Below are 18,054 nucleotides of genomic sequence, written 5' to 3' on the forward strand. Positions count from 1 at the left end.
TGTGGTGTTATTACTTCCAGGGTTTATCAGCTCGTCCCACCCCACCCCCCCCACCCCGCGCAGCGTGAGATAGGGTTGTGTGTCTGTGTCCATGTACATCCAGGCCATAATCTTTTTTACTATTTGAGCTTTTGACATCAAATTTTTAACAAATCTTTATTCAGAGAATATGGAGAAAATAATTAATAAAATTGACATTTAAAAATTTATTTTTTTCGCTGGTGTTTTAGTTAAGTTTAGTTTGAGTACAAAGCAGATGCAGATGGGTTTTGCATTTGGAGATGCTTTCTGTTTTTATCTTGTGAAGTGTAATGCAGTGAACCCTTAAATGTCATGGGGCTAATGTTCGTGGAAAATGCCGCGATAGTTAAAACCGCGATCGTGGAAACCAAGGGCCAATGGGAAAAGGGTTTTTTTGGTTCCTGGGCTTCGAGGAAATATTGAGGAAGATTGACAGCAGCCAGAAATAAACAGATTACAATTGAAATAAACATGTAAAATGTATATATATATATATATATATATATATATATATATATATATATATATATATATATATATATATATATAATGCATGTTAACATTGAAATATAATAAACACAGTATAAAATAAACAAAAACACAAGACTTTTACCTTTTTAATTTATTTCAAAACAGTGAGGTGGGTGAGGGTAAACATATTGCATACTTGTTTGAACTGTACTCTGCCGTTAATTGAAAATACAAGACTTAGCTCGTCGATGATGATGATGCTATGGAAAGAGGGGGAGATCAAAAAGATGTGGATGTAGAACTTGCGATGGCTGTTGGATCAGCTCGGCCCCTGGTGCCTCTTGTAATCGTTGGTAAATCCACAATGGTTTCTCCAGTACACTGGTCCACTCAAAGGCATTTTTTTCTGTTTGGTCCTTGATCCAAACGTAAACCACTTCTTCCATCATTTCAATAAGAGAGCAAACAATGATTCATCTTAGCTCAAAAACCATGATTGGCCGAAATTATATACCGCGATAACTAAATCGGAACACAATAGGTTGCCCACAATTGGTTGAAACTCACAATATTAGAGGGTTTACTGTAATTAAAAAAAAATTAAAAAATTGATTACCGATATAAAGTCACTCTGCGCGAAGGTATAACAAAGTACTTTTTTTGTTTTTAATACATGAATCAAAATGATCTGTCACCTTATTTATATGTTGATACCAACATTAATAACGGATTGTAAAAATTGGCCTTTTGTCCATCCAGTGTGAAGCTACATTGAAGTCAATAACCCAATATCTTGTCTCTGAGTAGAATCAAAACAGCTGAAAGATTTTTGCATTTGTTGCTGATTACTGTCAACATGAATAAAATTCAATTGTGGCCAACATAGTAATCCGTTCGCTTTTTGAAAAATACTTGGGGGATAATGTAAATGAATTCAGACAACGGTTCAGGGGTTTTCTGCAAGTGTGGTGAAAAATCTGAGCTCCTTATTTCCACCTCATAAAGCTGAGCTTTTCGAACCGGATTTGTCATGTTTTATGTTATTGTATCTTGAGTCGGTGTTGCTGTTGTATCCTGTGCAATATTTCGTTTGTTGTTTTGCTTTTCGTTTCGTTTCATATTGTTAAAGTCCTAAGAAGGACTATCCTTGGATAGAAAGTGTGAAAATTCTTTGTTTCCGTGTTCCTTATTTTGTTTCCTTCTTCCCTGGTATCCTGCTTCTACCTCGTTAACATTATCCTATGTGATTCCTTTATCCAACATTATCCTTTCCTCACTTTAACCTTCCCTACCCCCACTCCCTTGAGGCTTCATGTCCCCCCTTTCTGCCTCCCTCCTCATACCACCCTCTCCATGCTTCCTCTCTAAATGCTTCACTCTCACTTCACACACACAAACCTTCACCTTCCCATACACCGTAGAGTACACACTCGATCTTTTCCTCACACCACTCACCGGAAAACGCTCTCTCAACCCACACTCAAACCTTCCCCACACCCTACGCATACAATCTTTCCCCCACACCTCACTCAAACAAACCATCCCCCATGCCCCACACACTCAAACTTTTGTCCTCACCCCAACTCAAGCCCCCCAATGCCATCCTTCACAATCCCAGTACCTCCTTCCCCCCATCTCTAACTGTGTGGACCTCAAACATCTGAGGTGTCTGCTCTAACCTGACATCTCTCAATCCAGATCACTGCTGATAAACCAGACATCATCTGTTTAACGGAATCCTTCCTCCCACAGGACGTCCCTGACTCCTTAGTGTCTCTCCCTGGTTATTGTCAACTCCAATTTGATAGGCCTGAATGATGCCCTGGCGGTGGAGTTACACTTTTCATCATTAACTTGATTTCTCACTCCCCTGTACTGAGCTTCCACCTCCCAACCCCAAGGAGTTCCTCTGATTGCGACTTCCCCTCCGCTCCCACCTCTTGTTCATCTGTGTGTTGTACCATCCCCCGAAAAGCAACGACTCCATCTAAATCTCTGATCCGAGATGGGACTATTCTGGAAGAGAATTCCATGTCGTACCTTCCTGTTCAAGCAGGAAAGATATGCTCCGGGATTGAAGGTGGTTAAGCATTGTCTTACCCTTCTCCCATGTGACAATGTAGCTGGCGCCTTCATTGTAATTACAATGCTTCTCTTCCGATCGCTAAATCCCCCTCCCCACTCTACCCAACAGCATCATCATCCCAAGCTAAATCTTGTGGTTTATATTTATGGCAGAGTATGTAATACTTTTACACTCACTCATCTCACTTTTGTAAATAGCACCTCCCTGTTTTGGAATAAATTAAAAAGTTAAAACTCTTGTGTTTTGTATATTTTATACTGTATTTATGTTTCATGTTTATGTCAATTGTGATGCTTTTATTTTTAGCTACCGCCTACCTTCCTCTATATTTTCTCGAAGCCCAGGAACCTAACCCCCTTTTTCCCATGGGCCCTTGGTTTTAACTATCGTGGCATTTTCCAGGAACGTAACTCCTGCAATATTATTTAAGGGTTTAATTTACAATAATTGCATATTAGCTTAGATTTACTTGAAACACTCAATGGGTATTTTTCACAGGCCCTGCTCTTAAAAATTAACAAATAAAGAAACTTAACTCACGGTGAGAAGCGATGATTATTCTCGGGTTCCTGTCAGCTTTTCAAAAATAAAAAAGTGGGGATGCATTTGATTATGATTTTTTTTCCTGGTGGTCAAGATGAAGCCCTCGAAACATTTATTTTAATGAATGAGAACCCCATGACGTTTGGGAGTTGCAGTGCAACACTGCTACATATTGCATCATCAGTGCAGTGGGGATTATGGTGAAGTTTTCAAAAAGTGAACTTCCAGGAATGAGACACTTTTGATGGCATCTTGTGTATGTTGAAACATTTGCTTTTTGAAGGTGGGTGACGTTGATGCTTCCATTCATGGCAGTTCAAATTGCAGAAGTGAATTTGCTTCAGCTGTTTTTGTTTTTGAGAAGTGTTATTTAAACCTAATTGTTGTCTTCAGGAGAAGGCACATGCCTCCATGTTGTTTCTTTGTTGTTGTTTTATTGTGCATGTAGAGCTGGGGCCCTGAGGGATACCACCTGTGGGTATTATCTTCGCTGCATGATGGAGCACCTTGCCCTGAAAAGCCATGTGGTGGGGTGATTGAGGCCAATGATCAAGAAGAAACGTTTCCTACAGAGTTGGTGTTGCTTCAATTTGTAAAAAGCTCAATTGCTGTCAACCCATGCATGGTTAGTGGTTGCTCGAGTTTTGGTAGACATGATTATTCTTGTTGCTATTATTATTATTATTATTATTATTATTATTATTATTATTATTATTATTCCTATTTATTGGCAGAGACCCATGGAGCATCCACACAATGTAAAATGTGATTTCAAGTCCTCAACATTTCATTATAAACAAAAATACCTCCCCTCACAACCCCCAAGTCATCAACCTCCTGTGCCCCCCAACCCAACCTGAAATCCTCAACATCTCCATCTCAATCCTAAGGCTTCAATCCCCATCCCCAGTTTTAAAGCTTTCAACCCCCCTTCTCAACCCCACTCCCCCCACAAAGCCTTGACCTACCCCTCCAAACTCTGTTGCATCTTTGCTCTCTGCCCCACTCTTCCCCACCCACCCCAACTCTCTGTCCTCCCCTACCCCTTCAGCATTCCCACATTGATCATTACATACTGTATATTCTTCATTACCTCATTGAAACAGCAGAATAAGTAAGTCTTTCTCCTCCGCTATCATGCTATCACCAACTTCATAGGCACCGTGATCGAAACCGCAGCAGCATGTCCCCTACATCTCATGGCCCATCACGGCAGTGTGACCACTCCTCATTTTCATAAATGCCAAGGTGAGCCAATGAAAAAAGCCAAGAATTCACAAGGTTTCGGAAAAGCGATGATAATAGAAAACCTATATGCCAAGAAAACCTAGAGAAAACCAAGACGCCAAGGTGAACAACGAATAGCCAAGATCTTGTTAAAAAGCCAAGGAGTGGTCACACTGCATCACGGTCACCTGTCTAACTCACAATCCCATTAGATATGTGGAACCCCGTGGAATTGCAATTCTCAAGTGACCGTAATCGGCCTAATTATGCCAATAAACGACTCTCAAGCAATTATCTTCTTCCTGAGGCATATACAGTATGGTACTGTCGGACCCCGCTGTTTGCAGGGGATACGTTCCTGAAAAATGCCGCGAATGTCGGGGAATTGTTTTAATTATTATTATTTTTTAAACATAGTCTGGGCTTGTGGAAGAGTGAATACACTGAACAAATCATAACACAACATAACAAAGGGAACAGCAGGAGAAAGGGAAAACAAGAGTAGGGAAGAGGGAGAAAGAAGACAGAGACAGACAAACAAGGGATGCAGGTAACGATGAATGGGGTAAGTGAGAATGCAAAGGGTGGACAATATGGATCCATAAGCAAAATTGTTTGACCAGTTTGTGATTTTTGTCAAGGTCTGAGGAGAGGGAAGAGGCTGCTGCCTGTCTATCAGGATGAGAGATGTCATGACAGAGAGTAGAGTCATCAGCAAAGAGATAAAGAGGATTTTCCAGAGAGTTAGTGAGATCATTGATGAAGATTAGGAATAATATGGGCCTTGACCACTGACTTTTGGTACTCCAGCCTTGACAGGGAGAGATGAAAGAGTTCCGTTGAGAGCCACATGTTGTCTATGAGAGAGGATGAGGTCAGTAATCCAAGAGTGGAGTTGGACTTGGATTCCGAAGGCAGACAGTTTGGAGAGCAAGGCAGGATGCCAGACGGTATCAAAAGCTCGAGATATGCAGAGAGATGGCCCTGATCTCATGTCTGATATTGAGGGGCCTCCACCATTGTTGGGAGAGTCAAAGCAGCATGTCGAAGGTAGAGTGACTAGGCCTGAATCTGAATTGATGATCTGAGATGAGGCTGTTGGAGAAAAGGAATGATTTTATGTCAACTGTGATGATGGATTCCATGATCTTGCTGATGATTGGAAGGACAGCAAGCTAATTGTGCTGAAGTTAAGGAGATCTGTTTTTGTATCTTTTTATGTAACACTGTGATGTTGACTGATTTCCAGTTTCCCAGGTGGATGGAGATCAGTCCTGAAATGTTAAAAAAAAAACCCTCCAATGTCAGAGCAGGTCATGCTTTATGACCCACAAATATGGGGGTCTGCGAATAGTGGGGTCCAACAGTATATACAAATCATCAAAGGTAAATAATGACGGATTTTCTCTTTCACAATCTCGCCGGATTCCGGGAGCTCCTCAAACAGACCTTTATAACTAGAACTGCACTCGGTAGAGTGCATAGTCTCACCTCACTCACTCATTCTGAACAAATATATTGTTGCGGATTCGCGCCCGCCGGCGTGCAAACGGCCACGTAACTCGAATCGCGTGATGCGGCATGCGATCGAATCCGCATGGAGAGGATGCGGCACGTCGCCCACCGGACGGACAATCCCGTCGTGACCCTCTCGCACTAACGCCGGGAACTAGTCACGGGTGGGCCTTTCGGCCTCACCACGATCGTGCCAATCGGCCCCCCACGTGGGATAGGGTTGCTCGCCAAATTCGACCTACCTAAGTACCCACACGGAGGGTAGACCGGGCGATCGCACCTCGCCGCAGGTCGACTTCGGACACGGGCCACTTTAAGCGACCCGTTCCGTACTATCGGGATAACCGAGCGGTGTTATCGTCAACCTGGACGGTTCGATTAATTATCGGGCGTTTTAGCCCACGACCAACCCTTTTCGTGAAGTAAGATGGAGATTCAATAAAGGAAAAGACGAAGCGAAACGGGAAAACAGTTCAACATAAAGCACATTTATTTCGCGATGAACGGAAAGCACACATATACAATTACACCAAAAGCAAATGTAAAAGAAGAAGAAACACAATAATACACAAAAAGCAAATGTAAAAGCAAAACACAATGCAGATTTACCACCGACTACCGAGCACACGGCAACACTTATACAGTTTTACTTCACAGACGGCGCCGACAACACATATACTCAAAGCAAAAGAAAAGGACCACCCTCAAGGATGATGGGGGCAGACGGGCCTGGGGCCGAGACCGCGTCGGGCCTACCCGTCTGATGATGAGCCGCAAAATGGCGGTGGCGCCCCGACTCCGCGGGCCTCGCGGACAGTGTCTGGAATGGGGTGGGAACGGGGCCCCCTTCTTGCACTATCTCAGCGCGGGGGGAAACAGGAGGGGGTTGTTGATGCTCGGGGGAAGGAGGATATCTCCCTGGCTCGGGTCCCGCGACGAGCGTCTCCACCACGACCTCGGTCACGTTGCCGGCCTCTCCTCTCCGCAGCTCCCCGACTCTGACACGAGCACCCCCTCGACTGCCTTCGCCGCCGCCACCTCTCCAACTCTCCACAGCTCCGTCCAACTGCCTTCTCCGACTCCTCTCTTGACTGGCTCTTCCCAACTCAACTCAGAACTCCACTTGACTGACTACTACTGCTTCTTCTTCCCAACTCTACTCCGAACTCCACTTGACTGACTCAACTACGAGCGAACGCGGCCCTTTATAGCCCCCGTGGCCTCGCTCCTTCACCTTCGACCCTTTACCTCTGGCTGGCTCCCCATTGGACAGAGGAAAAGTGGGCGTGAATGCTTTTTGATCCATGAATCTGCATATAGCGATATTACTCCGACGCACCTGGAGGCGGGGCCAAATCGCCCCATGCTCACTGATAGGATGGAACAGAAGTGGGCATGAGTCGTTTTTGATCCGATTGCTTCGGAAAGGCTGGCATTTTTTTGCACCCGCTGCTCGGTGCGCACCCTGCACGAGTCCAGTATCGGTGCCCACAAGCGGCGCGGAAATGGCGGTGATGCGATGGTTGCGAGGGCGAGTTGTGACGGTAAAGGTCGTGGCTGTTGGCGTTGTTGTTGTGAAGCGGCGTTGCGGCTGGTGGTTGTTGTGTGATGGCTGTTGAGACGTGGTTGGTGGTGGTAGTAATGGTAGTAATGGCGGCTGGTCCAAAATAAAGATAGTAAAAGAAAAACGGCTCTCGAGAAGGGTCGCAGCCCGAATGAATGACATTTATTCCCTCTAAACAACGGGTTTGGGCCTAACTACACATATACTTACAGAGATATCTCACCTAAGGGACCTGAATGGTGGTTTGCGAATTTCGTCAACCACAACAATATCATGGTTAACTGAACATGCTACTATTATGGTCCACTGCTATGATGGCCCATAGAGCCGTATCATCCCTGCTCCCTATTTCACATATATTGCCATTATTTGGAGATTTATTGGTTGATTATAAGGATATGTAACAACCATTTTTGTGCACATTAAGGCTAAATTGCGTCTGAAGGTGAATATGACAAAAAAAATCATAACTAGATTCCCCATGATTAGTTGATATTGTTGCGGATTCGCGCCCGCCGCCGTGCGAGCGGCCACGTAACTCGAATCGCGGCACGTCGCCCACCGGACGGACAATCCCGTCGTGACCCTCTCGGACTAACGCCGGGAACTAGTCACGGGTGGGCCTTTCGGCCTCACCACGATCGTGCCAATCGGCCCCCCGCGTGGGATAGGGTTGCTCGCCAAATTCGACCTACCTAAGTACCCACACGGAGGGTAGACCGGGCGATCGCACCTCGCCGCAGGTCGACTTCGGACACGGGCCACTTTAAGCGACCCGTTCCGTACTATCGGGATAACCGAGCGGTGTTATAGTCAACCTCGACGGTTCGATTAATTATTGGGCGTCTTTAGCCCATGACCAACCCTTTACGTGAAGTAAGATGGAGATTCAATAAAGGAAAAGACGAAGCGAAACGGGAAAAACAGTTCAACATAAAGCACATTTATTCCGTGGCAAACGGAAAGCACACATATACAATTATACACCAAAAGCAAATGTAAAAATAGAAGAAACACACAATAATGCACAAAAAGCAAATATAAAAGAGAAACACACACTGCAGATCTACTACCGACTACCGAGCAGACGGCAACACTTATACAGTTTTACTTCACAGACGGCGCCGACAACCCACATACTCAAAGCAAAAGAAAAAGGGACCACCCTCCACTATGAGGGGGCAGACGGGCCTGGGGCCGAGACCGCGTCGAGCCTACCCGTCTGGTGATGAGCCGCAAGATGGCGGTGGCGCCCCGACTCCGCGGGCCTCGCGGACAGTGTCTGGAATGGGGTGGGAACGGGGCCCCCTTCTCACACTATCTCAGCGCGGGGGGAAACAGGAGGGGGTTGTTGATGCTCGGGGGGGATGAGGATATCTCGCTGGCTCGGGTCCCGCGACGAGCGTCTCCACCGCGACCTCGGTCGCGTTATCGGCCTCCCCTCTCCGCAGCTCCCCGACTCTGACACGAGCGCCCTCTCGACTGCCTTCACCGCCGCCGCCACCTCTCCAACTCTCCCACTCTCCACTCTTCTCAGCTCCGTCCAACTGCTTTCTCTGACTCTTCTCTTCTCAACTCTCCTTGACTGACTCAACTAACTCTTCCCAACTCAACTGCCTTTTTGGCGAGCGAACGCGGCCCTTTATAGCCCCCGGGGCTTCGCTCCTTTACCTTCGACCCTTCACCTCTGGCTGGCTCCCCATTGGACAGAGGAAAAGTGGGCGTGAATGATTTTTGATCCGCGAATCTGCATATAGCGATTATACTCCGACGCACCTGGAGGCGGGGCCAAATCGCCCCACGTTCGCTGATAGGACGGAACAGAAGTGGGCGTGAATCGTTTTTGATCCGATTTCTTTGGAAAGGCTGGTGTTTTTGCACCCGCCGCTCGGCGCGCGCCCTGCACGAGTCCAGGATCGGTGTCCACAAGCGGCGCGGGAATGGCGGTGATGCAATGGTTGCGAGAGCGAGATGTGACGGCAAGGGTCGTGGCTGTGGTTGTGAAGCGGCGTTGCGGTTGGTGGTTGTTGTGTGATGGCTGTTGAGACGTGGTTGGTGGTGGTTGTGGTGGTAGTAATGGCGGCTGGTCCAAAATAAAGATAGTAAAAGAAAAACGGCTATCTAGAAGGGTCGCAGCCCGAATGAATGACATTTATTCCCTCTAAACAACGGGTTTGGGCCTAACTACACATATACTTACAGAGATATCTCACCTAAGGGACCTGAATGGTGGTTTGCGAATTTCGTCAACCACAACAGTATGTATGAAGTTTGGCATTGATCTGTGGAGTGGTTCTAGAGAATAAGATTTTTTTTTTTTTTTAAACGTTTTTATTTTCAATCCAATATGGCCACCAGAACATATGACCGATGAGGTCGTAAATTTAATTCTCCACTTACGTCTGGTCGTAAATCAGATATATGAAGTTTCAGGTTATTTTTGGATAAAGATTTTGATTCGACCAATTAGGGCTGGAATACCACTTATCCAATGACGTCATCATTATCACCCTACATACCCCATGGGGTGTGTCTGGCTGGCAAAGTTGCACTTTTTCTTTTCTTTAAGCAGTTTAAGGCCCAGTCACACCTTGACGTTTTAGCCAGCAATGGCAACGTGTTAAAATGTATGTAAAACGCTGACTTACGTTGAACTTTTGATGTTTTTTAAAAAAGATTCAGATGTATTCATAACGACTTGGTCTTATGCATAACGTATTAGTAATGGACACAGAACGTTTCGTTGTGTTATAGATAACTTATACCAACGAATGCTGAGCCTGTTGTCGGCCTTCACGACATATGCCCAACGATAGTCTAACTTATGCATAGCGCGCTGCACGTATCGCCGACGATCACGTGGCATAGCCTATTAAAAGGCTGCCGCACAATGGTTCAAATCATAACCGCCGCAGAAATGGAAGTGTCAACATCGCAGTCACACCCTGGCGATCTTGCCAGCGTATGCCGACCTCTGAAAAATGCGTCTAAAACGCTGGCGCACGTCGAATACGGTATGGGTAAGTTTGGTATACGTGAGTAGAATGCTAAAGTACACTATCATACATCGTAGTAAGTGGAGTACGTCTTGTAATTTTAAACATGTTGAAAATTTTACGACGTACTTGCCATATGACACATGCAATGGTTATAAGTTGTACGCACGATATGTGACCGTTGACACACATTGACACACGTTACTTGAAAGGTACTCGTAAGTCGAAACACGTCAAGGTAATGGTTAGCGTCAGTGTTCCAGACTCCCGGTTTTTTTTTTCTTCGGTATGACGGTGTTCAGTGTACAGTGCGGTTATGATTTAAATCGTTGAGCGGCAGCCTTTTGATTATATTATATTATAACCGCACTAGAAATCGAAGTGTCAAAATCACTATCATACCGAAGGAAGGAAGAAAAAAAACCAGGGAGTCTGGAGCACTGACGCTAACCATTACCTTCATGTGTTTCGACTTATGAGCGCCTTACAAGTAACGTGTGTCGATGTGTGTCACCGATCGTGTAACGTGAGTACAACACATTACTCATAGGTTAGAAATAAGTTTCGGGTATACTAGACATTACCCCGACGTGTTTCGACTTATGAGTAACTTACAAGTGACGTGTGTCAACGATCGCGTGATGTGCCAACAACTTATGGCCAGCGTTACGCAGAACGTGTGAGTCGTACGCTGGCATAAGTCTCAAAATTTCAAGCATGGAAAATGAGGACAACCGAAAAGTACAACGTTTAAAGCCAGCATACAACGACGTATAGCAGTGTTTTTCAGCGTGCTCTCAATGTTATCAAAACTTACCCATAACGTATTCGACGTGTATCAGCGTTTTAGATAAATTTTCCAAAAATCGGCATAAGCTGGCTAAAACGTCAAGGTGTGACTGGGCCTTGAGGAGATAATGATTTCCAAGTTTTTTTTTTTTTTTTACCTTTGTTCCAATATGGCTGTCATACCATGTGACCTATGACATCAGAGTTTCAACAAAATATTTTCCATGGGGAGTCCCTCCTATTTTTTTCGCATTGATCAGACAAGCGGTTGTAGATAAAAACGACTTGGTATTCATAGAATACTTACCCCACACAGTTTTGAGAAGGACTTGGTGCGAGCCAACACTTCTGGCAGTAGATTTGCAATTAATAAACAATAAATTCAAATCAAATGGAAGATCAAATTAAATAGGTACTGCATTGGAGTCATCACAAGGAACCCGAACAATCAAGAAGCACAGATGAAGTCGTCAGGAGGAACCTAGATTGGACTCATATTTGAACTGCTACAACTCTACCCTCACCCCATCCAGGCACAGCCAATACAAGTGAGCCTTATTTTTTTTTAATCAAAAAATGTAATAATTCTGGCTGCCATACTCTGCATTCAATCAGGTTAAAATTTAAAACATATATTCCCCTTGACATGGATCATAATTTTGAAGCTTCACATTGATTGATGCAGTGGTTCAAGAGAGAGAATTTTAAAAATATTTCCTTTAATCCAATATGGCTGCCAAACCATGCGACCTCTCAAAGGGAACATGTGTATGAAGATTCCCTTCAATCTGCCCAGCCATCTGAAGAAGACGGTTTTTAAAGGTTGCAGATCCTGTTTCGAGGTTCGCCATGAGGGGAAGTACTCAAGTTCATTCCGAATGCCTGGTCCTGAGGCCACCAGCCATGAAAAACTTGGCGAGTTGCTCGTCGACCACGAACGCCAATTGGTACCGCCAATCCTGGCAGGGTTCTCACTACTTTGTGTGTTACCATTTCCAGTGGATTGACAGCATCAAGGGGGACTTGTGCCCTCGATGGGTACTTGCCTTACTTTACCTGATCAGGTGCAGCTGAGCAGAGCTGCCAAGTACGCACCGGCTAACGTGTAGAGCCAATTGGTGGGGGTAAAACTTCTCGGCTCGCACTACACGCAGACTATACTGGAGCAATGGTGGAAAGGATGCTATGAGCTGGCTCAATTGCAATAACCAATAACATTTATTAAAAGAAAGTGTGAGGAAAGGTGTGTGGCACAATCACAACGATGGATCTATTTACAAAGGAAGATTCATATAACAGGGACATGCAAAATGGGTGTACTGCGGCAAAAGAAATACAGTTGTACAGTAAGCAAAAGAAAAGAAGACTGTGCAGAGCTAACTCGAGACTAATACTTACACAATATTAGGTTAACAAAACAGGTGCCATCAGGGTCATTCTGAGGAAGGATAAATTAAGGAGAAAGATAAGAAACCGGGTTTGAAGGAAAAACATGCCCACCGCCTATGTGCAGATACAGTGCCTTCAGAAAGTATTCACAGCCCTCAACCTTTGTCACATTTTGTTGTTACAGTCTGAATTTAAAGTGAATGATATTAATTTTTTTAAATTGTCACCGATGCATACAAAATACCCCATGATGACAAAGTGAAAACATGTTTTTAGACATTTTTACAAATTCATTAAAAATGAACTGCTGAAATTTCTTGTATCAATAAGTATTCCACCCCTTTGCTATAACACTCCACAATGAGCTGAGGTGCATCCATTTTCATTTCATCATTCTTGAGATGTCTCTGCAACTTGATTGGAGTCCACCTGTGGCCAATTCAATTGATTTAGACATAATTTAGAAAGAAACACACCTTTCTATATGAGGTCCCACAGTTGACTGTGCACGTCAGAGTAGAAACTCTCCCCATGAAGTCCAAGGAACTGTCCGTTGAACTCCAAGATAGAATTGTGAGGAGGTAGAGATCTGGGTGAGGGTATAAAACAAATTCTAAAGTGTTAAAAGTTCCCAAGAGCACAGTGAGCTGCATCATTAGGAAATGGAAAGAATATGGAACTACCCAGACTCTTCCTAGTGCTGGCCATCCAACCAAACTGAGCAACCAGGCAAGAAGGACCTTGGTCAGGGAGGTGACCAAGAACCCAAAGACCACTCTGACAGAACTACAGAGTTTCTTGGCTGAGATAGGAGAACCTGCTGGAAGGACAACAGTCTCTGCAGCACTTCACAAATCTCGGTTTTATGAGAGTGGCCAGCCAAAAGCCGCTCCTGCGAAAAAGGCAAATGGCAGCACACCTGTAGTTTGCAAAAAGGCACGTGAAAGATCCTCAGAGCACGAGGAAAAGGATTCTGTGTTATAATGAGATGAAAATTGATTTCTTTGGTCTGAATGCGAAGCGATACATCTGGTGGAAACTGAGCACAGGTCATCACACATCTAACACCATCCCTACCGTGAAGCATGGTGGTGGCAGCGTCATGCTCTGGGGATGCTTTTCAGTGGCAGAGACTGGGAGACTTGTAAGGATCGAGGAAACAATGAATGGAGACAAATACAGGTAAATCCTAGAGGAGAACCTGCTTCAGAGTGCAAAAGACCCAAGACTCCGGTGAAGATTTACATTCCAACAGGACAATGACCCCAAGCATACAACCCAAGCAACACTGGCTGGGCCACTCAAGGACTTTCACGTTCTTGTTCTGAAGCCATTCCAAAGCCCAGACTTGAATCCCATTGAGAATCTGTAGAAAGATTTGAAGATCGCTGTTCACCGATGCTCCCCATCCAACTTGACAGATCTTGAGCAAATCTGCAAGGAAGAATGGGAGAAAATCCCCAAATCCAGATGTACAAAGCTGATACAGACATACCCAAGAAGATGAAGCTGTATCACTGCCAACAGCGCTTCTATAAAGTATTGACTCAGGGTTGAATACTTATTGACGCAAGACATTTCAGCTTTTCATTCTTAATTAATTTGTAAAACTTTCTTAAAACATGTTTTCACTTTGTAATTGTGGGGTATTTTGTGTAGATCAGTGACAAAATATTTGAAATGTAATCCATTTTAAAATCAGGCTGTAACAACAACAAATTGTGACAAAAGTCGAGGGGTGTGAATACTTTCTGAAGGCACTGTAATACATCGTGGTTATATAGCTCGAATCGATTCCAATTGTACTGACCCGGAGGCTGACACCAGAGGCCTACACTTACTGTCGTCTTCACAAGACCCGTGATGCCTATCAGCTCCAAACTTTTCAATCTTTGATGATCCTTTGAACAGTCTCTTTGGTCCTTTTACACAAAAAGGAAAGCTTATGGGGAAGGGCATGGTGATTGTGAAAATGACAGCTCCGAAGATGGTTTGGGCTTCACGTAGCACCAACATGATGTCCGTAAAAAAAAAAAAGATTATTATTATTATCTTGCCAAAACAAAGTTTTGCAAGATATGTTAGTCAGCTTGTATGTTTTATTTTTATGTATTTATTTATTTTGTTTTTTTGTTTGTCTGTAATCACGTATCGATCACTCTGCAGAGCACAGTTATCATTGGAAATTTTTGTAACTTCGCATATCAGTCCTATAGAGGTCCCTTTCAGCGCATAAAATTTTCAAGATCACTTTGTCCCAAATCAAGGGAGTCGACGAAACCCTTATTTTTTTAGTAATTTTGATCGGATCGTCTTCAAACTTCATGGGAATATAGTTCATGGTCTGGCGCTCAGCTGATTAATTTTTGGTGGCGATCGGCCTTGACCTTCATGGTTAGCGCTGGAAGTCGAATGTTTTTGACCCCAAGGTCAAATTTTGAAATCTTAGATATCATATCGAGTAATACCTCATATGAAAGCACTCGATAAGTGCTTTCCAGATCTGTCAAAAGTTTGACGCTATGACGTCATTTGATGACGTCATGATGAAAAAACGGATTTTTCATGAAAATTTTATTTTCTCCTTTCTCATCAAAATCTTTTGAGAGTTCATGTATATGAGTCCTGGAGACATACTATCAACCATACTAAATTGTCAAGTTCAAAGGTCAAGGTCACAAAAAGGTCAATCATCAAGGTCGACGAAACCCTTAATTTTTAAGTAACGTTGATCGAAGGATCTCTAACCTTGGTGGATATATAGGGTGTGGTATGGCGCTCAGCTGATTAATTTTTATCTTGCCAAAACGAAGTTTTTGCAAGATATGTTAGTCAGCTTGTATGTTTTGTTTTTTTTTGTTTTTTTTTGTTTTTTTTATCTTGCCAAAACGAAGTTTTTGCAAGATATGTTAGTCAGGTTGTATGTTTTTTGTTTTTTTTATATATATTTTTTGTTTGTCTGTAATCACGTATTGATCACTCTGCAGAGCACAGTTATCATTGGAAATTTTTGTAACTTCGCATATCGGAGTCCTAGAGAGGTCCCTTTCAGCACATAAAATTTTCAAGGTCACTTTGTCCCAAATCAAGGGAGTCGACGAAACCCTTATTTTTTTAGTAATTTTGATCGGATCGTCTTCAAACTTCATGGGAATATAGTTCATGGTCTGGCGCTCAGCTGATTAATTTTTGGTGGCGATCGGCCTTGACCTTCATGGTTAGCGCTGGAAGTCGAATGTTTTTGACCCCAAGGTCAAATTTTGAAATCTTAGATATCATATCGAGTAACACCTCATATGAAAGCACTCGATAAGTGCTTTCCAGATCTGTCAAAAGTTTGACGCTATGACGTCATTTGATGACGTCATGATGAAAAAACGGATTTTTCATGAAAATTTTATTTTCTCCTTTCTCATCAAAATCTTTTGAGAGTTCATGTATATGAGTCCTGGAGACATACTATCAACCATACTAAATTGTCAAGTTCAAAGGTCAGGGTCACAAAAAGGTCAATCATCAAGGTCGACGAAACCCTTAATTTTTAAGTAACGTTGATCGAAGGATCTCTAACCTTGGTGGATATATAGGGTGTGGTATGGCGCTCAGCTGATTAATTTTTATCTTGCCAAAACGAAGTTTTTGCAAGATATGTTAGTCAGCTTGTATGTTTTGTTTTTTTTTTGTTTTTTTTTGTTTTTTTTATCTTGCCAAAACGAAGTTTTTGCAAGATATGTTAGTCAGGTTGTATGTTTTTGTTTTTTTTTATATATATATTTTTTGTTTGTCTGTAATCACGTATTGATCACTCTGCAGAGCACAGTTATCATTGGAAATTTTTGTAACTTCGCATATCGGAGTCCTAGAGAGGTCCCTTTCAGCACATAAAATTTTCAAGGTCAAAGGTCAAGGTCACTTTGTCGCAAATCAGGGGAGTCGACGAAACCCTTATTTTTTGAGTAATTTTGATCGGATCGTCTTCAAACTTCACAGGAATATAGTTCATGGTCTGGCGCTCAGCTGATTAATTTTTGGTGGCGATCGGCCTTGACCTTCATGGTTAGCGCTGGAGGTCGAAAGTTTTTGACCCCAAGGTCAAATTTTGAAATGTTAGATACCACATCGAGTAATACCTCATATGAAAGCGCTTGATAAGTGCTTTCCAGATCTGTCAAAAGTTTGACGCTATGACGTCATTTGATGACGTCATGACGAAAAAACGGATTTTTCATGAAAATTTAATTTCCTCAGTTCTCATCAAAATCTCTTGATATTTCATGTACAACAGTCCTGGAGAGATACCATTAACCGTACGAAAATATAAAGGTCAAGGTCACAAAAAGGTCAAGCATCAAGGTCGACGAAACCCTTATTTTTTGAGTAACTTTAATCGAATAAATAAGTCACTCATGTTCACATTTTGGCAAGATACTGGTCACCCTGGGGGTGACATTGGTTTTTTGTTATTCTATTGATTACTGTAACTTGAAGCAGCTGCAGGGTAGTTCATTTGTAGTCAGTTTACCTTTGAATTCCCTGATCTTGAATTTGATTCCTCTGACTGACAATCTTACCTAAGTTATCCTGCCATCTGTTGCAGTGTCAACATGGGGTGCATTGTCGAGCATGCCATGCATTGCAGGGAGGTCTTGAACCCCAGGATTTCCCCTTTCAAGAAAGTTGATTTTATTTTTATTTTTAGGAGAAATTATTTGTTATGGTACTGCAGTGAAACTGAAATCTTCACAAGGGAGTGATCTTTTCAAATACAGCTTATTATTTTCTCACAAAATAAATTGCTTGATGTCGAGCCATAAGTGGAATAATAATAACGAATGTATGAAAAAAAGCAGAAAAATGCCTTGGGCAACTTAATGTTTTCCTAAACTCTTGCCAACGTTTTAATTGTTTTTTTGTTTTTTTTTTGTTTTGAAGCTCGAGGCTGATGCAAGAGCGAGGTAATGAAGGCTATGAACTGACAGTGAGGCAGCTGGCGAATTGTTACACAAGTAATGGAACGAATGAACACCTAAAAAACAGGATGGGAGGAAACACTAACCGGCAAGTAATAAACAGTATTAGGCTCGGCAGAGTCAGTCAGGGTAAAAATGATTGTGTGGAGGTCGATGTGAGATGGAGGATGGGGGTCTACATGAGATGGTGGTGCACCCACTGCCTCTTTGAAGCTGTGAGATGAAATGGTATGGTCTCTGGAAGGCAATTCCATAAACTGGAGCAAAGAAGAAAAAATGATCGGAGGTGGACGGATAGCCTGGATTTTTGGGACTTTAACCAGGAAGTGATTTTCAGATGAATGTGTGCATGCTAATGGAGCTCAGGATGGGACGATGGCTCTGAGAGAGGAGGATGAGGAGGAAGAAGAAAAGAGGGAGCAAAAGAGGAGAGATGGTTTAAAAATAAAACGACGTATGCCACCACCATGCCTGTGCCACAGA

At 43.2% G+C, this 18,054-nt stretch overlaps 1 protein-coding gene across 3 annotated transcripts in view; it reads left to right on the plus strand.

The window, feature by feature from the left end:
* RIC1 (RIC1 partner of RAB6A GEF complex) overlaps positions 1–18,054 on the plus strand; it is a 115,499-nt gene that overhangs the window by 44,404 nt on the left and 53,041 nt on the right. For all 3 annotated transcript variants that reach the window (XM_085871015.1, XM_085871016.1, XM_085871017.1), the window contains exon 10: positions 3,570–3,746. In XM_085871015.1, the coding sequence (XP_085727141.1) occupies positions 3,570–3,746 (177 nt within the window). The remainder of the gene's footprint in view (positions 1–3,569; positions 3,747–18,054) is intronic.

This window comes from Eptatretus burgeri, chromosome 2 (assembly GCF_056783735.1).
Source record: "Eptatretus burgeri isolate ZD-2024b chromosome 2, Ebu_testis_v1, whole genome shotgun sequence".
In the NCBI taxonomy this organism is placed as follows: Eukaryota; Metazoa; Chordata; class Myxini; order Myxiniformes; family Myxinidae; genus Eptatretus; species Eptatretus burgeri.